The sequence below is a fragment of the Rhinolophus hipposideros genome (genome assembly GCF_964194185.1).
Source record: "Rhinolophus hipposideros genome assembly, chromosome: 15".
Classification (NCBI taxonomy): Eukaryota; Metazoa; Chordata; class Mammalia; order Chiroptera; family Rhinolophidae; genus Rhinolophus; species Rhinolophus hipposideros.
This window is the reverse complement of record NC_138061.1, coordinates 64,972,475-64,995,150: the sequence shown is the minus strand read 5'-3', so window position 1 is coordinate 64,995,150 and position 22,676 is coordinate 64,972,475. Positions and strand designations below refer to the sequence as shown.

At 41.5% G+C, this 22,676-nt stretch overlaps 1 protein-coding gene across 12 annotated transcripts in view; it reads right to left on the bottom strand.

Moving 5' to 3' along the window:
- Positions 1-22,676, bottom strand: part of WASHC2C (WASH complex subunit 2C) — a 52,861-nt gene that overhangs the window by 8,641 nt on the left and 21,544 nt on the right. For 9 of the 12 annotated variants that reach the window (XM_081075119.1, XM_081075111.1, XM_081075118.1 and 6 more), the window contains exons 16-23: positions 21,360-21,484; positions 20,276-20,362; positions 17,109-17,210; positions 15,455-15,586; positions 13,303-13,472; positions 7,105-7,210; positions 2,386-2,541; positions 514-696 (exon numbers count right to left, since the gene is read on the bottom strand). In XM_081075119.1, the coding sequence (XP_080931245.1) occupies positions 514-696; positions 2,386-2,541; positions 7,105-7,210; positions 13,303-13,472; positions 15,455-15,586; positions 17,109-17,210; positions 20,276-20,362; positions 21,360-21,484 (1,061 nt within the window). The remainder of the gene's footprint in view (positions 1-513; positions 697-2,385; positions 2,542-7,104; positions 7,211-13,302; positions 13,473-15,454; positions 15,587-17,108; positions 17,211-20,275; positions 20,363-21,359; positions 21,485-22,676) is intronic. The other 3 variants (XM_081075122.1, XM_081075114.1, XM_081075112.1) reach the window with 1 other exon arrangement.

Here is a 22,676-nt window from a genome sequence, read left to right as displayed (position 1 = left end):
GACATGGCACAGGTGTGACCAGCCAACCTTCCCTGTTGCACACCTTCTATCCCACTACCTTCAGATTCCAAACAAATCTTTATTTGCTAGGGTATCTGACACTTGAAAGTTCCTATTTACAGTACTTGATTTGACACTATAACGCCCCAGCCTTGACATTCTAAAAGTTCCCCTATTTCTGTAGCATCACATCCACAGATTAAAATAAACAAACAAAACTCACTTCTGACCAAACTGGGTCACATTAAAAATTACCTAACAAGTGATTATCATTATTGATTATACATAAAAACCAGCGTAACAGCAATTAATGTTAAAATTTCATCACTGTAAAAATCACAATATAAAATCATACACAGTAAGAGACTGGACGAAAATATAGCAAAAGTGTTGGTGAGAATGTGAAGAAACTGGAACCCTCAACTCTTCAGCAACTCACATGACAAAACTGATACTATGAAATGAGATTCTTTTATCCTTCTAAAGTCCCGAGCCTTCACTGCTTTTGCTCACCTTTCCTACTTCTTTGTTTGGAGCTTGGATGCTGTTTTGATCTTCTGTTTTATCCTCTTCCTCATCAAATAAGCTAAGAACAGTTTTGGTTCTACTTTTGGTTCCTTTGTCCAATGGGGATGATGAAGAAAATAAATCAGAATGCTTGCCTGCTTCCTGAGTAGGTACAGTCAAAGATCCTTCCTGAAAATTAATAGAATAAAGAAAAAAATAAGTAAATCTGAAAATACAAATTCTGCTGCGGAGCCTCCCCCAGCTCCTCGTTAATCCAGTAACTGCCCGTGTGCGGTCTCAGGGCATGACAGTTCTTCGGATCCGCTCCCAGGTAACAAAACAGAAGCCAATCCTTGACTGGCTGCTCCAATGGTCAGTATTCTGTACCTAATTCACAGCCAAAGTGACTTCTTACATTCAGTTTAAAGCCATCAGTCTCTCCTTCCTACCAAGAGGTATATATGCCAGTTATAACCTTGATCCACACAGGTTATTCTAGGGCTATAAATAACTCCTCAGTCATAGTGATAATACAAGTACTAATCGTTGGGAGTGGAGCATATATTTCTAATATTTACCTAATACACAAGTCCTAAGGAGAAACCTAATTGACGAAATTGAACATTAAATTATAGAGGGTTTACACTGCCTGCAATTAGAAGAATCTCTAAAATAACTGTAAAAAGCAACACTTATTCATTCAACCAGCACCGCATTTCAGGTAAGTTACCACTGATTGTAAGAACCATTATTACTGTATGAACCACCAAGGAAGGAAAAATGACTCCCAATTAAACATGCCATTGATTTTGAGGTGCATCCTAACTGCAGAGTGGTTAAACGGTGGGGGGGACAATGCAGCTTTGAAGAAATATATAATTTTAAAAGCCACTACTGTATGCAAGGTAATAATACTAAGTACTACAGATATATGGTGAACAAAACAAACCTGGCCCCAATCCTCAAGGAGCTTACATTCAAGCAAGGGAGACCACTGTACAACCAGCAGTTAAAATTCAAGTGTGCGATGGGTTGTGCTGGGGGTAACTCAGGGGCTACAGGAACACAGAAACTACATCAAAATTATAGAAGAGAATGTCACACGATGACTTAAGTACAAATAAAATGTTTGTATCACTGCAGCCCCAAGGAAATGCAACAGAAAAAGTATGAGACATTCTCCACACAGGCCCTAGAAGAGAAGCCATTGAACACACAGAGTACAAGGAAAGTTAGAAAAAAAGAAAAGCTATACAGACATCATTGGCAATCGCTGATTTCCAGATGCAGCCAGCAGATTTATCCCCAAGCCACCTACAGAAAATGACAGCCCACTCAGGAAAAGAATGCTAATGGTTCAGAAAAAAGACAAATTTCACTTTAATTCATGGCCAACATCAACTACATGTACAAGAATGGTAAACTAAAATCTTCTTAAGACTGTCATTTTAATTCAAGTACAGGTGGGGACTAGAAGAGAACCAGGGATAATAGGAACGTTATGGAGAACAAGTCAGAAAGCAGACATGCAGGGAGAAAACCGAAGTGAGAAACACGGTGAGGGAGAACATCCTGGAGAGAGACGCAAGACGGACATGAACACAAAGTGACAGGAGCAGTGTGACACGGCCAGCCCAAACATCCGTGCGCGCCAGTCTAGGAGAGGCGGAAAGGCCAGAGCAGTGCTGGAGGTTCCCTGAGCGGTGGGATCAGAGATTTCCTTCCTTTATACTTCTCAGTGTTTTCAAATCTTTCAACCAACGAGCCATGTGTTTTCTGTGGTAGAAAGATGTAAGAGTTGCACATGTGTGTGTATGTGTGTGTTTTACAAGAACACATGCAAGACAAATGTGTCAGAATATACAAGAAACCGTCCACCTTTTCTGACTTGTCCACCACATGTGTTCTCCCAAATCCTGACGATTCGTTGGCACTCTCAAACTTCTGGCCCACAGGCCTCACTCCAAACTGTGCCTCCTTCTCGTCTTCATCGCTGAACAGCAGAGGTGGTGCCTCAGGGACAGACTCTTTTTTCTACCAAAAGATGAGTGAATGACATCCTCATGAAAAACAGTACCAACAGAAGCACTTTAAAATGGAGTCAGAGCTGCCATCCCAGAGGAACTGCCTTGCTTGTTTTACCCCTCAAACCTTTAAAATGTTGCAACAGGGCCAGGTAACCTTTGGGCTAGGCCTAAAGCAGCACTGCATATCCCAACCAACCGTTGGTGAAATAACAAGAAAGCAGATTATTATGACTAGGGACTGGAAATTAAAAACATTCTTTAGATTTAGCATCACTATGTTATCTTATCTGCACCTATAGAAATTTCTTCCTTAGCTCCTGAACACCTCCCTTCTATTCATGTAATTGTTCCTTTTCCCCTTCTCATAAATACCTCTTGCCTTGCCTCCTAATCAGAAGCTGTCTGGGTTTCTGAAGCCTGACTCAGTGCTATTCGGCCTGAACAGCTATTCTTTTGGATCGCAAATAAAAGCTTGTTGCCTCTCACTTTGGCCCTTTATTTTTAGGTTAAAACCCAAAACAAAAAGTGTGCCTGCTTATCCCTGCAATGCACAGAGCAAGCTGAAGCCACAGTGGTCTTAGGGTGCTAAGTGCTTTGGTGGGAGAGACAGGACAGGAGACCATGGGGCACAAACAAGGAGAAGAGACACGCAGACATGGCACTTCCGTTTCTGCTACCATATCGGCTGCGTGTGTCTCCTTGTGTCTGTTATCGCACACATAATGCCATGGCTGAGATCCTTACCTCTGCCATCAAGACAATTCTCATCTCCTCTCTGCCTCACTCATCTTACATTTTAGCTATATGACATCTTCCAGAGCTGTCTTGCTAAAACAAAAAAACACCCACCAGATCACTTCATTTCCCACCCCAGACATGCACTGTGTGCATTAAGCAAATGCTAAACACGACAATCAACTGACACCTCATCCTATCCCTTTATACACTGCAGCTCACCAATCCTCACTAGTCCTTAAACCCACTGTAAAGTCTGGCACTGCCATGTTGGGCACTAGTCGTCTTTCAAGCAAGGCCCAGCTCAGATGTCCCCGAGGAAGGTTTTCCTGTTCTCTTCAGTAAGGATCGGTTGCTTTGTTGGTAAGACTATTACTCACGTCTCCCTAGCCCTTACTGTCTTCCTAACTTACGTTAACAGCTATCACACGTATGTCCATGTACCTGAAAGGATCACGTACATATTTCCATAGCTAGTCACTGTGCTTTACATCAGGTAGGGGCTGCAACACAAGAGTGCAAGCACTATTCCGTTTCATCTGTCCCTCAGCTGTGAGGCAGGATGTCAGAGGTTAGGAAACGGAGACTATGTGACTTGACCGGAGTTACCGGCATTCTTGGGGCAAGTGACACTTCTTTAGGAAAAACTATCGTACCACTACATAAGATGACATGAAGTAAGCTCTGAAGCAGTTTCTAAATCAAATTAGGAAGACAGATGGTAAAATTATGAATGAAGTAAGAAGAATAAGATAAGGAGATTTTTTGTTATTGTTAGGAAGAGGTCCTTAAAATGCATAATCATTTGAACTTGAAATAAAAGACTGGAAACACACAAAAGAGTTCAGAAGAGATAAGGCAAAACTGAAATGATTAAGGGAAAAAATATTTGTGGACTCTGTGAAAACTACATATGATCTCGATGCAAGCTGATGAGGGTAAAAAACAAGACGTAAGTGTGGTGAAACATAGTCTCACTTCATGTAATTACAGGCCTTAAACCAAGGAAAATGCCGCCAGCCAAACCACTGGCTTTAAACCTTCCGAAAGATATGCTGAGTCTTCATCTCTGTCATGAAATTAATTTTCTTGACAGGTGAGTCACATTTAACTTACTTTAGAATATTCTAGGATCTCTATACAACAATTATCTTTTATATACTGTTGTTTAAAGGTGATTATATTTGACCTTTATGGTAAAAATCAATTTGCAGGCAGTTCAGCTACTTCAGATGTGTATCCTGACTTTCTGTCTTAATTAATGATCGTAATACTACAGGTTGAAAGACATTTTACATATCTAGAACCTTCAAAATTCATTAGATTATTGATCATTTATCCATGATAGAAGTTATTATTTATAATTTACATAGAAATCCCACTCAGATCTCCCGACCTAGATGTCATCTTTAGGGAGACTCAAGTAATGGGTGATGCCAGGAAAGGCTTGTGACCACCTCAGAAGCAACGGCAGGAAGCCCCAGAGCCCAAGGAGGGCAGCATGCTCCCCCAGTGCTGAAAGCTTCTTGTACAAGCTGTGCAAGCCCACTTAATGGGAACGCGGTTAGGAAGCAGTGCCTGCATCATGAACTGCCACGTGCCTGGTCTGGGAAGCTTCATAGCACAAGTTCACATTTATCGTATGTCTGAAAATATGAAGATTTCCAGACAAAAGAGACAACAACCTCTTCTGGAGCATTCTAGGACAGGACGAGTGACCTAGAGCACGTGGTGGGAGAGGCTGGAAAAGATGAGTCCAGTTTGAATGAGATCACAGGAGGCATGGCAGGCTCAGCTAAGGTGCTGTAACAAGAAAAGAACAGGAGCATGTCTTGAAGAGGACAACCAGGGCAACAGCAAGGAGGGCTGATGAGGGAAGAAGCCGTGATAGATAGACCAGGCACTAAATCATCTCAACAGTCAAGGCTGAAGATGAGAAGGCAGGAGAAATGGGAAGAAACAGCCCTAACAAGCTCGCAGAAAACAGTGGATTACTCCATCGAAGGAGAAACAGTCACACGTCCTGGTAGTTACACTACGGAATACTATACGGTGAAGAAGTAAGATGGAGCTCGTGGAAATGACATATAATGCTGCAGGACAAAAACAGATGCCTGAAAATGTACACGATCTTATTTAAATTTTTTAAAAAGATGTAAATGCTTAGAAACAGGCCTGAAAGGATTGATAACAAATGGTTCCCAGTGATTATGTCTAGGGAGGATTATGGAACCGGGAATTTCCAATCTCTGCATTTTCTAAACCTTTGTTTAAGAAGGCATCCACATATTACTGTGCAATTTAAAACAAAAAATGTTTAGGAGTATGGAAGAAGAACCAAGTATCGGCCTGCAGGAAATAGAAAGTCCCAGGCTCCTTTGCTGCCATATCATATCTATCCCTCCAGTACCCCCAAGGAGCAGGGGTGTCCTTTGGGAATGTGCAGGCATCACCATTGCTGAGGTGGGAGGGGAGGGTCTTCTTCACCAAGCTGGGTGGCGGAGCTGCCATTCTGAGTTTTTGGGCTGCTTCCACGCGGCAGGAATGCTGGGGCTCATCCCTGTCCTGCATGTCTTTCTGCCTCTAGCACACGGCAATATGGAGTGTTCTGAGCTTGGGGCTGAAGTCCCTCACAGCTGGCTGAGTCAGCATGATGCGTGGCCTTTCCGGCTTCCCCAGCTCGGGTACAGGAGGTCTTAGCCCAAGAAGTTCACAATTTCCCTTTTGGCCTGTCAGCAACAGCCAGGTGGCAATAAAATATTGTTTGGTTTCTCTTTGTTCTGAGTGCACATACTTACCTATAGCCACTTAGGGAATGTGCTGGGGAAGGATGAATGGCAGGCCAAAGACAGGCTCCCAGTATGACTCGGCTCCCGGACACCTATCATCATCATGCCCGTTCCTCTAACGCTTTACTACTCCTTTGTGATGTGACTGACACTGAGACTCGCTGAACGTGTGAGCTTAGGTGACTGTGGTAGTCATGCCACGAAGACGTAACCACTGGAAGGCTACTGACTGACACCAGAGAGCCACTGACTAGCTATTTTTTTTCTTATCACATACTTCAAAAACATTTATCTACACTGCAGTAAAAAAAACACAACATAAAATTTACCCATTTTAACCATTTCTAAGTATATAGTTCAGTAATGTTAAAAATACATTGTTGTGCAACTAATCTCCAGATTTTTTCATCTTGCAAAACTGAAAATCTGGACTCATTAAACAACTCCCCATTTCTTCCCTATCCAGAGCCTCTGCCACCACCATTCTACTTCCTGTTTTTATAAATCTGACTACTCCAGGTACCCTATGTAAGTGGAATTATACAGCATTTGTCCTTTTGTGACCAGCTTATTTCACTGAGTATAATGTCCTTAAGGTTCATCCATGTTGTAGCAGGTGTCAGAATTCCCTTCCTTTCTACTGATTGGCTATTAATGTAAACCAAGACCAAAGTGTTAGTACTTAAAACATGCTCCTAAAAGGGATCATATGTGCCTTAAGTGGCCAGGCCTCACATTAGCAGAACTGCATGCCACTGGCGCTGAGCCTGGCGATTCCTCCAGAACTGCAACAGCGCTCACCGACGCTCCAGAGAACTGCAGCTCACAGAGCTGCACCTCATGGAGGAGTCCTGTCCTCCAGGCTTCGCATGTGAGCTTCACCTGTAAAATACCACTACCCAGAAGACCTCTTTCTAAAATTAAACAAATGAGTTTTTCCATTAGATCAGACTCCAAGGTCTGGTTTTAAGAGCTGATTCAGTGAAGTATGACTGTTCAGGTACCACCACCTCAAGGATACTTCCTGGACCTAAGATTAAGAATACCATTGTTGCAGGAGGAACAGATGTGGGAGGAGAGCCAAACAGAGAGCTTCCACTGTCAGCGTCATCGTCTTCAAAGAGGAGTGATGCCCTCTGGGTCTTCTTCTGGCTATACAAACAAAGTCAAATAAAAGGCAAATGTGATAAAAACAAACAAACAAACAAACAGTATCCTTTCTAGGCCACATCTATAGGAACCCACCTAGCATGTTTCCCCGAAAATAAGACCTAACTGGACAATCAATTCTAATGCGTTTTTTTGGAGCAAAAATTAATATAAGACCCGGCCTTATTTTACTATAATATAAGACCGGGTATTATACAATATAATATAATGTAAGACCGGGTCTTATATTAACTTTTGCTCCAAAAGACGCATTAGAGCTGATGGTCTGGCAAGATTTTATTTTCGGGGAAACATGGCACCACCAAAACACCTGAGCCTTCTGTTGACCTTACACAGTTATAAACAAACAAGAAAAACCTTTGAATGAGATGCAATTTGTGTCTAGCAGATCATCTGCTTGTCCCTCGTCCTTATGTAGAAGAATCCAAGGCCGTCCCCTTTCAGTTACTTTTGCCTCAGTGTAGGTGCACTAGCTGTTAGCTTTGCCAAGGCACACAACACTTCAAGCATTCCCAAATGCAGCATTCTCTCTCACTACTTCCTACGGCAGAGGAAGAACTGGAGACCATGGATGCCTGTTTCCAGAGTGGTCCGAAAGGCAGTTGTTCAAGACATCACAGGGCCAGGGCCTGCTTGGGCTGTGGCCTGTGGCCTGGTGCCCCTTGGCTACTTACCTCTGCCTTTCCAAGGACCTCCGTGCCCTTCCATGTCTTCTCTTCAAAACTGACACCCCTTCCATCCCATCCCCTCTACATAGTTTCTAAGAACCCGGGGAAAGCAGAGCTCATTCTCACTGTTCTCCACATCACTATTCACCATCTTTCACCCCACGTCGGGCACCACCACTGACATCCAGCAGCAGCTCTCCTCCTGCCTGCCTTCACCTACCTCCTGACCTAGGATTCAGCGCTGGCCCCTAAGGAGAAGGTGGGCAGTAAGTGTCTGCCAGCACAAGTCTGGTCAGGACCTTTGAAGTAACAGAAATAGAAAAGTGGAGGCTTAGCACTGGACATGGGGTCCAGAATAGAAAGTGTTCTAACTACTAAAGGGTCAAGTGCCGGTTTTTACCACATGAGCTGGCATACTAGAGAATTACCAAATAATGAAAACTTTATAAATTCAATGTTAGCTAGATAAAAATATCAGTAAGTCACTTAAGTAAATTGATCACCATATCCACCTACTTACATACAACATAACTAGCATATATACCAGTGATATGTATGTATCATCTTTTTGTTACTTTCACTATTAACAAAGGACAGACCATGTAGCTTATTCGTTAGTTTAATATTCATTTCTGCCTACATGTTAAAAAACAAAACAAAAAACAAACCTAAAGGTCACTAATTAGGGAACTAACCAAATAGTTGACTGCATTTACACTGGACACATACTAAAGGATAGTTAAAAATTAAAGCTGTACCTTAAAGAAGCTATAAAAGCAGAGAGTCAATTCATAATGACACAGTAAGATAACATGTGATATGCCTGTAAGGAAATATACCAATAAAAATTTACACACACTAACTATAACCAAAGTATTTAACTACTAGGTAATGAATGATCACAAATCATTAAAAAATTAACTATATCAGATTCCTAAAAATGCCAAAATCCTCTTTCAGTAGCTATAGCAGGAGAAAATCTTATGTATAATTTTCCAAACAATTTCTAAAAACAAAACAAAACCCAAAAACAAAACAGAAAATACCCAACCCACAAAAAAACCATCTAATAACAGATTCTGAAGGTAAGCTGGAAAAAGCTAGTTTTTTTCCGGACATAGATACAGTAGAAACCAAAAGACAGTCCTTAACCTTGGCCTTCAGTCTACACTCTCAGCAACTGCTGGTTAAATTTGGGCCTCTCTCCAGAAATAAATCCATGCCTATATGCCCATTTAATCTACCACAATGGAAGCAAGAATGTACGACGGGGTAAAGACAGTCTATTCAATAAATGGTGCTGGGAAACCTGGACAGACACATGCAAAAAAATGAAGCTGGACCACCTCCTTACACCATATACAAAAATAAATTCAAAATGGCTTAAAGACTTAAATGTAAGATCTGAAACCATAAAACACCTAGAAGAAAATATAGGAAGAAACTTCACAGACATTACCCGGAGTAAGATTTTTACTGATATATCCCCTCGCGTTAGGGAAGTAAGAGAAAAAATAAAAACACGTGGGATTACATCAAACTAAAAAGTTTTTTCACAGCAAAGGAAACCATCAATAAAACAAAAAGGGATCCTACTGAATGGGAAAAGATATTTGCCAATGAGATATCTGATAAGGGGTTAATATCCTAAATTTATAAAAAACTCACTCAACTCAACTCCAAAAAAACAAACAACCCAATTAAAAAATGGGCAAAGGACATGAAAAGACATTTTTCTAAAAAGGACATACAAATGGCAAACAGACATATGAAGAAATGCTCAACCTCACTAACTATCAGAGAAATGCAAATAAAAACCACAATGAGATACCACCTCACGCCAGTCAAAATGGCTATCATCAATAAATCAACAAACGACAAGTGCTGGCGTGGATGTGGAGAAAAGGGAACGCTTGTGCACTGTTGGTGGGATTGCAGATTGGTACAGCCACTATAGAAAACAGTATGGAGGTATCTCAAAAATCTGAAAATCTACCTTATGATCCAGCAATTCCACTCCTAGGTATCTATCTGGAGAAATCCAAAACTCCAATTCAGAAATCTTTATGCACTCCTATGTTTATTGCAGCACTATACACAATAGCCAAGACATAGAAACAACAGAAATGCCCATCAGTAGATGACTGGATTAAGCAACTGTGGTACATTTATACAATGGAGTATTACGCAGCCATAAACAAGAAAGAAATCTTACCATTTGCAACAAGATGGACCTAGAGAACATCATGTTAAGTAAAATAAGTCAGAGAAAGACAAACACCTTATGATCTCACTTATATGCGGAATCTAAAGAAAAGAATAAGTGAATGAACTAATCAGAAACAGTTTTGGACACAAAGAGGAAAAACTGAGGGTTGCTAGATGGGAGGGGGGTGGGGATAAGGGGGAAGGTGAGGGGATTAGAAAACAGTCGGTAACCAGAAGATGGCCACAGGGTTTTGAAAATTAATTTGGGGAACGTAATCAGTAATGTTGTAAAGATTTTGTATGGTATCCGATGGACACGTGTCCCATTTGGGAGACCACCTCAGGGAAGATGTAGATGCTTGATCACTGTACACCTGAAGCTGAACAATAATGAATGCCAACTATAATTTTACATATATGTATATGTAAATATATGTATGTATATACTTACAAGAAGCGGAGTACAGCATTAGGAATAGAGACAGTGGAAATGTAATGGCTCTGTGCGATGTCAGAGGGATAGCGGATGGGGGGAAGTGGGGTTCACACAGTGTGAGGGATATAAATGATAAACGTCTAAGTATTACTTTGTCTTGTGCACCTGAAACTAAAAATAAAAAAAAAATGAAAAAAATATTGGGGCCTCTCATGGAGATCTGTGCTCAGAAGAAAATTATGTTACCCGGTAAGCTAGAATATTTCTCAGTATAATAGGTTAAGTATTTTGATTTATTTAAAAAGTACGGCTATCAGAAAAACATTATGATGACCACAGAGTTTATGGTCTAAACCAGGATACTTTTGAGAGTGACAGGGAAAATTATTAACGATCATGCTGGAATGACACAAGCCAGGGCTGTCCAGACAAGCCAGGACTTGAGTGCCATGCTTACAAGACCATTATTTCACAACTTTGTGAGGGTCACAAATCTTGGTTTTCTTAGAATGGTGTGCAGATATACTTTACATACCATAAAATGTACCCTTTTTAAGCATACAATTAACTGGTTTTCAGTAAATTCAGTGTTGTGCAACTATCACTATAATACAAGTTCACAATATCTCCATCAACCCAAAATGAAACCCTATACCAGTTAACAGTCACTCCCAATTCTCCTTTCCCCTCAACCCCCAACACTAATCCATTTTCTGTCTCTACAGATTTATCTATTCTGGACGTTATACACAAATGGAATCATACGTGTGGTCGTCTGTGACTGGCTTCTTTCAATTATCACAATGTTTTCAAGGTTCTTCCATGTTGCGGCATGTATTAGTACCCCATTCCTTCTTACTGCTGAATGAGAGTCCACTGTACGGATATAACGTATTTTGTTTACCCTTTTATCAGTTGATGGACTTGAGTTGTTTCCAAATTTTGGCTACTAAGAACAATGCCACGATGAACATTTCTGTACAAGTTTTTGTGTGGATGTGTTTTCCTTTCTTTCCAGCATATACTTAAGAGTGAAATTAAGGCATGTGGTAACTCCATGTTTAACATTGCAAGGAACTGCTAGGCTGCTGACCGAAGTGACCACACCATTTTACATTTCCTCCAGCAAAGCATGAGGGTTCTAATTCCTCCACACCCTTTCCTACACCTGTTACTGTCTGTAAAAGCTTTTCTTTTTTTTAAATTATCGGATGAAAGCTTTGAATTATTCCCTCAGAAAAATGCCTATACACTACATCTTACAGACAACTTCTGGACCAGTTGGAGATGGAATGAGTCCAGAGCAGAGAAGCATTACTGAAAGCCAGGTTTTGTGTGTAGTTTGGACTGGGACCTACAAATGAGACATGTTTCCAGATCTCCCAACCTGTGACTATGTGTGTGGGGGGTAGGGGAAAAGGGAGAGGCGCACATGGTCACAGGTAACTTCTATGCCATGTAGAAAGTGCTCAAGTGCTTCAGAGCCACACAGAAGGGACATACAGACATGGTGCCATTTCTGCTCCAGACTCCAACCCCATTTATTTCTCTCTCTCTCTCTCTCTCTCTCTCTCTCTCTCTCTCTCTCTCTCTCACCTGTTGGGGTTAGGGAAGGCTTCTTAAAAGAGAGGGCTTAAACTGAGTCTTGCAAGGAGCTGGCTAGCCAGGTATGAAAGGAAGAAGTGTCCCAGGAGAAAGAGTAACAAAATAAAAGAATGAAATGTTATTTCCCCTACACTCATGACAATAAATGGTAATATTTGGGTGCTTACAATGTACTAGCTTTTGTGCTAAGTATTTCCATTTGGACTTCATTTAATCATCTCAGTGATCCTATGGGAGAAGTATTATTAGTAGTATTTTTGTTTAACGTATGAGGAAACTCAGGCCCAGAGAGATTAGGTATCTTGCCCAATGTTATTCAGAGAGGAACTGACAGGGCCAGAATATATTATCAGGTCTTGGGATTCCAGAGCTGGCACTCTTAACCAGGGGCCAACGATATATTCAGGTGTGAAGTCACAGGGGCCAAAAGTAGAAATGGTGACATTTGAAGAGATCACAATATTCAGAGATAAAAATATGAGGTGCTTCTGAATCTATCGAATCAAAATGAAACCACACCAATGCACAGCATTTACATGTCCAATCAATTGCCTCTTTATGCTACTACCATTCAGCTGAATTTCAAAGTGATCATTTAAGACTCTCAAGAGGGAAAAAAAATACTTGCAGGAGAGTTATTGTGAATCCACAACCCATCCTCACTCTGCACATCCTGCCGGCTTCAGTCCAAGCAGGAAAGTGGTTGGGTACCTGTAACTGGTATAATACAGCACAACCCTGCAGGGAACCATCCTCCCAACAGGATGCTGTTCATGGCTGAGCAGATTTCTATCCAAATGACAAATATAACCTCGCCCAAACTTGACATTCTTTAGGGTATAGCAGAGAAACACCACAAAAGACAACAAACTGTCCGTAAACCATACTAAACCAAGAAAATATTTTAAAGTTAAAAAAATGATGGAAGAAATTTGGTAAGGATCCACCAAAAAAAAAAAAAAAACAACAAAAAAAACCCACACAAACATTTCCCAGTAATGGGGACAAATATCTTGCAAGTAAAAATTAGATGGCCTTGTTTGTATTACCACGCAGTACTGAATGATTAGCAGCTTACCCCAGGAACTAACCACCTCAAATCCCTTACTTGTTATCACAGACTCAGACTAAATGACTTCATACAAGGATTCCCTCACCTGTCCTTAGCAATAGCAAACAGATCATCTTCTTCGTCTTCCTCAAAGAGGCTGGTCTTTTTCACAGCCCTGGTCTCGTGGTCCTGAGTGGTCCCAGAGTGCCTAAGCTCTCCTTTAGACCTGTTGTCAGGCAAAGAGTTGGTCTGTGAAGCAGTAATATTCCACTGGTCCTGAAAATATAAAATAGGTATTAATCCAGTGGAAATGTAGTGTAAAGAACCTAGGAGGTAAAATAAAATTTACATTCGTTAAACTAAGTTGTATTTATACTAAGTATTACCCTACTAAGTGTATCACACTTGAAGAAAGCTCACATCCCAGGCTTTTCTTTGGACTCAGATCTAGACAGCTGGGTTCTCTGACTTCACAGACCTGCCCATGCCTTCCTCCTCCACTGCCTGCCCCGAAGAGTCTCCTCTCTATGGTTCTGCTCTACGTCAGGATGGGGGACCTTGTGTACTTTAGAGGACCGAAATTAATTAAAGAGGGGGGTGAAAAGGAAAAAGTATGTTAAAAAAATAAACCAAGAACTCTCAACGTTGGAGGAAAGTATCTTAATTTAAAAATCCCACAGCAGGCTAGGAAAAGCAGTATAAAAAGCTCACACAATGCACATATAAACAGACTTATGACCCTTTTACCACAAAAGTCTGAATCCAGACTGAGAGAGCATTTAAGGAAGCCGCACCTGGCTATGCTTACCCCTTCAAATCAAGGAACTCCTGAGCACTTCTTAAGTGGTCCTTTGGTCTCCGGAGTCTAGAGCTTTGCAAATCAAAGTGGGGTCCATAGCCAGCAGCATCTGTTATGCAGAATCTCAGGTTCCTCCCAGACTTTCTGAGTCAAAACCTGCACTCGTAACTGGACGCCCAGGTGATTTCCTCACTTTATAATTTGAGACAAGCTCCTCCAAAGCAGCAATACATGCTAGAATCCCTAAAAGGGCTTTAGAAAGTCCCAGTGACAGGTCATACCCTAAGCCAATTAATTCAGGATCTCCAGTGGTGGAACCCAATATTAGCACTCTTTAAAGTTCTCCAGGTGATCCCAATGGGCAGCTAATGTTGAGAGTCTCTGTTCTAGAACCCTGGTTATCTTTATGCCAGTGACTAGCTTTAGCTAATATTTATATTTTCCTGAATCCCTGTGGTAGGAAAAATTCCACTGATGGTTGGCCACTCTTACAGGGAAAACAATCACTAACAATGCTAAAAATAAAAAAATAAAATAAAAAGAATACCCATTGTAAATTCATAACGCTTGAGAAGAGGAAGCAAATTATGCTATGTCATTTTAAATTGCTTTCAATAAAAACACCATGTCTACAATTTATCTATTCATTTCATACTCTGACTTGCCTATGATGTTAAAATAAAGAAGAGCAATTATTATCATATGGGAGATTTTTAATGCTCAGGTTTTTAAATATTATATTTAAAGCTTTTCTTGTACACCTATATCTAAACAGCAGCTAACCCATATTTACTATTGGCTTTGCTAATATGTATCGAAACAGTAAATGGAAATATTGTTAAGACTCTAATTAAAAAGGAGTTAAACTTGCATAGGATACTCCTACCATGTCTAGATTCATGATCTTGATTAATGAAACGCGGTGATCATTTAACAAGGTAAAATAAGACTTAACTCATTTAAATTAGCATATATTACAATTTGAGGGCTATATTTATTTTATTCCTAACCATTTTGAAAAGATCAATCTTCTATTTAACATACTATACTGAATATCTTTCTTCAAGATAAGAAAGCTACCATGTTTCCCCCAAAATAAGACCTAGCCAGACAATCAGCTCTAATGCGTCCTTTGGAGCAAAAATTAATATAAGACTCGATTTTATTTTACTATAAGACCGGGTCTTATATAATATAATATAAGACCAGGTATAATATAATATAATACCAGGTCTTACATTAATTTTTGCTCCAAAAGATGCATTAGAGCTGATTGTCCAGCTAGGTCTTATTTTCGGGGAAACAGGGTAGTCTTTGGTCAACATAGTCAACATAGTCTTTGGTGTGACTGAACTTCCCTAGATATAAAATAGGTAAAAAAAGAAAATGTTTGGGATAGCCATAACTCTTAAATCCTATCAAATAATCTACTCTTCTCTAGCAGAGACTTTCAACCTACCTCCTCATCACTGCTGAACAGTAAGGCAGATGCTTTCGTTTTCAAGGGCTCAGAAAGTTTTGCTTTCTCTTGGCTTTGAGTGGGTAGAGATGATGTCTGCTTCTTAGCAGCTGTGGCCCCAAAAAGATTATCCTAGAAAAACAAATGGCAGAAGAGTATGACAACTTCATACACATAAAACAAAATCTTAAAACATTTTGTCATGTCAAATTGTTAGAGAATAAATCTCTAGTCAGGTACAGAATATATATAACGCCTTTGGGGGGAATCACAAAATGCAAATAAATCCCACTTCTCTCTTACATATAAGCCTGCAACAACAGTCTGCAGTCTTCTCTAACTGTACCCTCTGTCCACAAAAGGCAAACACAGATAGCCTAGAACTCAAAGGTAGAATACTTGGGAGGGAGAGGGGGATGTGCGGACAATGTCACAGAAATAGGATGAAACCTGGAGCCACCAGGTCCTCTGGTGGGCAGATCCTGTGCTTATTAGGGAGGGCACAGAGCCTGCAACTGCCACGAGAGCAGCACGGCGCCCTGCGGCAGCCAGAGACATGCACCTTCCTTTCTGTGAATCCCAAGCTTGAGCGATGGACAGGAGAGAAATACGGAGCTTTCTCCACTCTTTACATTTATGAAGCACACACACCCAGGACAGAGGGAAGGGATGACTTGTGTTTCTGGTTAATTTTAAAGAGACAATACAAACGTAAGAAAGAGTTTACTAAGTAAAATCACTGGCCTACTGAGGGCTGAATTCCGATAGATTCAAAGGCACCTGTACATTTCTGTATCGTCAAGCCCTCCAGGGGCCTATTAAGGTACTTTTGTTTTCCATATGGGTAACAAACCATCAGAGGGCCTGAGCCTGAGTTAGACAGAAAAACACTCTTAACAGTATACTTATCAGGTGAACAGTCCTAAAATGTAAAGATTCGATCATGGGAGCCTTTAGAGAGTGTGCAAAGGCAGGAAAGGCCATGAAAATAAGGAATGGCCTCCGAAGGGGATACTGATGACCAAAGCTAACATGTACTATGTACGTACTACATGCCAGGCACTGTTGTTTTAGCTGTCACAGTGACCCTACGTACTACTAAGCCATAGGAGATTCAGAAAGGCTAGGCTACTTGCCCTGCACCCCTGATCGGCACGCAGTGGAGCTGCGATATGAACGCAGGCCCTGCTGTGACGCCCAGCTTAGCCACTGCACAGCACTGAGCACAGTACGCTCACTCTGTCTACCCCGATTCTCTCCCCCACTTTGCTCTCTTATCCAGGGAGGGAAAGAAAAGCAGTGAGGACATGACTGACTTCCCCTCCCGTCTTCCCCTTTATCCAAGACATTCTTGTAGAGCACCAGGCAGAACATAGATCCAGCCTCTAAAAAATATTTCTTAAAGCCAGATTTTTAAAGTGAAATCCACAAAGCCTTCCATAAGAGCTGGGTCAAAAACTTAATGTCCTGACAACTGTGTAAGAAAGGAGTCGCTGCAAGAACAACGGAAAGACTTGTGCTGCACAAGCCTCAGAGAGCTTGACTGGTTCCCCATCACCTCATCCCACTGAAGGAGCCTCTGGCTGGAAAGCTCCATCAGCAACAGTTTTCTAATAATCAAGAATTTGATTATCTGTGTTGCAATCACGTTTACCTCCTCATCTTCATCATCGAAAAGCGAGACTGACTTGGGGAGTTTGCCAGGCAGGACAGCTGCGTCTTTCGACTTACTCACATTTTGAGAAGAAAACAAATCCTGTTGAATCAAGATGAAAGTCCTTGGTTAACAAGGTATGTCAGTTTTAAAGTCCCCGTTCTATGTAACACTGAAGACTATTACATGGCAGCTGCCATGCAGCTAGGTCTCTGTCAGACTGTCCTCAGGGAACACGCGTCAGTGTGTCTCAACTGTGCACAGCACGAATGCCCATCTGTGAGGAGGAAGGGACCACACGCAACACCAGGTAACCTCGCTGGAACCCACAGGCTTTGATGCTCCCAATTTGCTTTATCTTGGCATCCCACTTGCATGACTTAAGGCAGGGGAAATTTTTGCAATCAATCTCCTATCATGCTAAAAAAAAAAAAAAGAAGAAGAAAAAAAAAGAAACGGCTTCCTTTTTCTGCCCAGAGTCAGAAGGATTAAATATATTCCATAATAGAAACTAAAGCCAGATTCCCAAATTACTGGATCTATGACTCTGTTTAACAGTAACACCCCCTTCCTCCTCTTATAAGAGTATATAACATAATTTCTTTTAAATAAATACAAATTCAGTTTTTATTTTAAAATATTAGTCATTCTACTTGAACGACAGCTGGATGTTACAAACCAGAAAAATCTGGTAGATTTCTTAAGGAAATTGCTACCAAATATTAGCCTATAATGCAAAGAAAGGTCTACAAATTGAGTTGCATAAATAAGCATGAAATTAGCTCCATGAATTTAACATAAAATAGGACAACTATTTCCTCAGGAGGGAACTTCAACACATGAGCCAGACAATTAAGTAGGACAAGAACATAGTTTCTAAGACCTCTTTAGATAAATTTTTTATTATGAAGTCAATGTCTTCTCCTCAAATAAAGACCTAATGAGTTCATTAACTGAGAAGAGCTCTTCTCAGTCCAGTGGTTTTCGCAGAGGACCACCTAGCAGAGAAACATGGAGTCCCATGCGTCTATTTAGGCAGAAAAGGCCACACAGGGGGTGCTCCTGGCTTCCCATGCCTCTCCTGCATTTTATACATTGGCAAGATTTCACTTAAAGAAAGGGCTATATTGCTTTTTAAAAAGGACACCAAAACAAAGAACAAAAACCAATGTGAACATCATGGTTTTGGACCTCTAATATCTTCCTTGCTGTTGGAAAAAAGGCTTTTCCAATTACCTCAAACACCTCACCACAGTGATTTCACAGGGCAAGTTTCAGCTCCACACCTGAGATGTAGAGGCAGGAGTAAAGAATGAATCCTCCTGGTCCAAAGCTTTATCTGCTAGGCTACACTGTTTCACTTCTCCTTGCCTAAGCACCCTGCCAGCATCCAATAAAAACAATCTGTGATAATGCACATGGGACAAAGCCTTCAGTGATGGTTTTAAAATCTGTCTGCAAATCTTTTTACACTCCTACCATCAAGAAGTGGCGTCTGTCCCCTGCCCTTGAACCTGGGTAGGCCTCTCTCGACCAAGAAAATGCAACAGAAGTGATAATGCCGACTTCAGAGGCTCGGGTATGAAAAGCAATACGGCCTCTGTGCAGCATTCTCCAGATCTCACTGGGGAGCTCTGGGCCACCACGTAAGGAGCCGATGGAAGAAGTCCCAGCAGTGGCAATGCTGGGAAACAGAGATAAGAGGAGGTGCTCGAGTCTTCCCTGCCCAGGCCCAGAAATGTGAGTGAGATGACTCCCAGCCTGGCCACCCTCAGACAAGGAGCCACATGGGAACCTACCTGGGAAGTGCCCAGCTTAGCCCAGTCAACTTCTGGAGCCAAAACTTATTGATGTGTTAAGTCATTAAGTTTTGGAGTGATTTATTTCATAACAATAAGAAACTGGAACACCTTTTAAGTCACTAAAATTGCTCATATTTGTTTTCTTTTTTCCTGTAGCTGACAACTACTTGATAGTTCACCGAATGCCAGTCACTAGGTATCATGGACAAGAGCAGTGAACAAAACATCATGCCCTCACCAAGTTTATTGCAGTTGGGACAATAAACAAGTAGCCATGACGTACCACCTGGCAATACAGACTGTGGAGATAGTACAACAGAAGAGTAGTGAAGGAGCACGGGCTTGTTACCAGGGCAATGATCATTGGGGGGGAGGCCTGGCAGAAGACTGGGACAAGTAAGGAGCCAAGTGGACTGTGGATGGAGCCTTCCCAGAGGGGCAGGGGCTGGGGCAAAGACCTGAAGTGCAGGTGTGCCTGCCGGCGAAGCAGCAGGCAGTGAGCGCACAGGAGACCAGTGTGAGGCCCTGCACTCAACACCGTGCCCACGTGGCAGGAGTTGGGTTTAGCTGGACTTCGGTGAATTCCTGTCTCCTGTACACTGGCTGTCAATGGCATGTAAGCCTCCAAGGCTTTTTACATCAGTGGTAATCACTGTACTTAGAAAGAGATTATGTTCATCCTGGCTGTTAGTACAAAGGAATCATTAGAGTTTAACTCAAAGTTCACAAAATCAGGAAATTACACGTAATTTTCTGCCACGTCCACATATTTTTCTGTGAAGGGGACTGGCTGCTGCCATGACATTCTTATACCAGTCTCTGATCCTCTAAAAGCCTAGCCTAAAATTGGTTCTAAAAGGACTAAGGCTGTGGGAGTCAGAAAAAGCAGGGACGCTGAGAGCTGGGGCTGCTTTGGGCCAAGTGCCCGGGGGATGGAGGCTGTCTGCAAGCCCATGCCAGCCACAAACTGTTCCAGTCAGCAGATAAAAGTCTGGGCCAGAATGCTCATCCCTTCGCCACCAAGCTTACTTCTGAGTGAGACTACCGAAAAGAGAAGCAGCGTGTCCATTTCCGTCCTGGCACAAGCGCCTCATCGCACTGCAGACCAACAAACAGCCTAAAATTTGAGCTAAGTGAGACAGTATTTTCCTCCCAGGAGATGCACTGGATTCAAATCCAACAGTGAAAAGTATTGTACACATACTGCTTTCTAAAGGCCATGTGTTCTCAAGAGATTATTTTCAAAAACAGAACTAAAGAACTTAATAAAAAGTCATGTACCTCTACTAAGAAAATCCTGATTAAGAAATAGTTTCTAATGTCATGACAGACTAATTCCCAGAACTAAGAAAAAGAATTCCTTACCTCAGTGTCTTCCTCATCTGAAAATAAACCTTTTTGAGTCTTTGCTTCTGGCAAAAGCTTGAGACTTTTGCTGGAAGGCAGGGTAACCTTTGTTGGGGGGAAAAAAATTCAGAGTTAACGAACAAGACACCTGGAAGTGAGGGTTTACTCAATCATTCACTCCGAAAATGTACTGAGTCTGCTGGGATAAGGCACCGGCCACGCACCGAGGAAGAAATGGGCCATGGGCCTTGGAGATGTATCAAATTCATTCGAAGAATTAATTCAAAAGGATAAGTGTCATGAGAAAAGATTTAAAAGTTGGCATAAATTAGGAAAGAGAATAGAAACAGTTCCTTGATAAAGTAAATTTCTCAGGACAAGTCCCAGACACAAGAGATTGTACAAGCAAGGACATTCCAGGCAGAGGGAACCATGTGAGGAGAAAAGCAAGATAAGCAGAGGGTACATCTGGTGATTCAGAGAAGGACAGGCTGCCTGCCTCGTACAGTGAGGGCGGCCCCAGGAACTGGCGGGGTTTTCAGCGCTAGGACCTACGTGGTCAGCAGCAAGGTCAGGGTTTCATAACGTGGACATCACACAAGATGTGCTTTAGAAAGGTCAAGGTGTACAAGATGGCACAGGGAAGGGAAAGCAGCCAGAACTGCTTAAAGACTGAGGGGGAGGCATCGCACTGGCCAAATACAGGTCAATCTGAGTATCACAAAAAACAACGATGCTCATGGATTATAATACATGAATAGAGAAGCCAGGATCCTATAACGATACTAAAAAAGCAGAGAAGAAGAGAAAGCTCTTCTCTTCAGGAAAACGCCAGCTAATAAAGGAAGAAAAAAATGCAAGGATTAGAAAAACATTCTTTTGCACCCCCACAACATAACTAGTTCAGGAAAAGATCATCAGTGAATGTTAGAACTGCTGAAACTTGGTGGTGGTTATCTGGTTGCTTTTCTTCCAAATTCCTGTGTGTTTGAAGTTCTTCACTATCCACTTGAAAGGAAACACTACTTCCCTCTGGATTCCAGAGGAATTAACAATATGTCCCAAGCCAACACTCCTATGTTCGGTCTTCCCTCCTGCTCACCTTTTCTGCTCTTGCTTTATTTTCATCTGTCTGAGTCACAGCAGCATCTGGTAAAGCTGCTGCTTTTTCTTTGAACAGATCTCCTTCCTCATCATCAAAGATAGTGGCAGTGGATTTGATTTTGTCTTTAAAAAGATAACACAACAACAAATTACACGAAGGTAAAAAGTCCCACCACAAAATTCACAGATTAAAAATTCTTCCCTCTCAAAGAATAAATTTTAAAAGTATATCATTTCTTGATTCGTTATCAAGAAATATTAAGTGGCCTAGAATGGAATTTTTCAAAGAACACAACAGCAGCTCAGATGAAACATGGGACAGTTGAACCATCTGGTTTACACACTTCTCCAAGCAACAGCACGTGATGCCTAGAGCAGCTTGGACTGGCATACAAGGTAAAGAGACCCATAGAAAGTAAGATCATTTAATAGTCAATCACTCTAGGAGCTGAGAAATGAGGTTTGGCTTCTACTTAAAAAAAAGAAAAAATCAAATTATACAAAGCATATAAAAGCAAATACTGAAATCTCCCCATCACCCCACCCTTCCACCCACTGGGAACAGTTTGGTATACATGCTACTAATTTTCCCAAAGGAGATACTAACATATTAACTTCAGTCATTCACGATAAGGCTATAAATGACAACATAACTTGAACAACGGGTCTTACCATTGCGTTTTTCACTTAATGTACCTACAGTATCTTGCCATGTCAACGTACATAGACCTCATTCTTTTTTTTTTTCTTTTTTTATTTATTTATTTATTTATTTTTATTAGTTTCAGGTGTACAAGACAAGGTACTACTTAGACGTTCATCATTTATATCCCTCACACTGTGAACCCCCCTCTCCCCAAGACCTCATTCTTTTTAAGAGGTCCACAAAATTCCACTGAATGGAAGGACCATAATTTACCCTACTGATGACTACTTGGGCAGTTTCCACCTTTCAGTACCACAAGCACTGCTGCACTGAATGAGGCGTGTGTGTTGCTGAAATGAGGGCGCTGACTCATGAATGTCCCAGAAGAATCAGCTGTCAAAGAAAGCAGCATCAGCTGACCTGTGATTCCAAATCAGCTCAATGACACCCATCGCAGTGAGAGCCTTCCCAGCCATAGGAGGCTCTACTGCCCGGACTCACCATCTTGTCAGTCGACCTAGATCTGAGGATTATTGGGCATCCCTTTGTACTCTTTCTAAAATAACTAGGCTGTTATTTCCCTCACTTTCTGCTTCTATCCTTACTTCCCACACCACCTACCACTGAAAAAAGGGGCTGAGAGCAACCCACAGAGCAGCACTCTCTGCC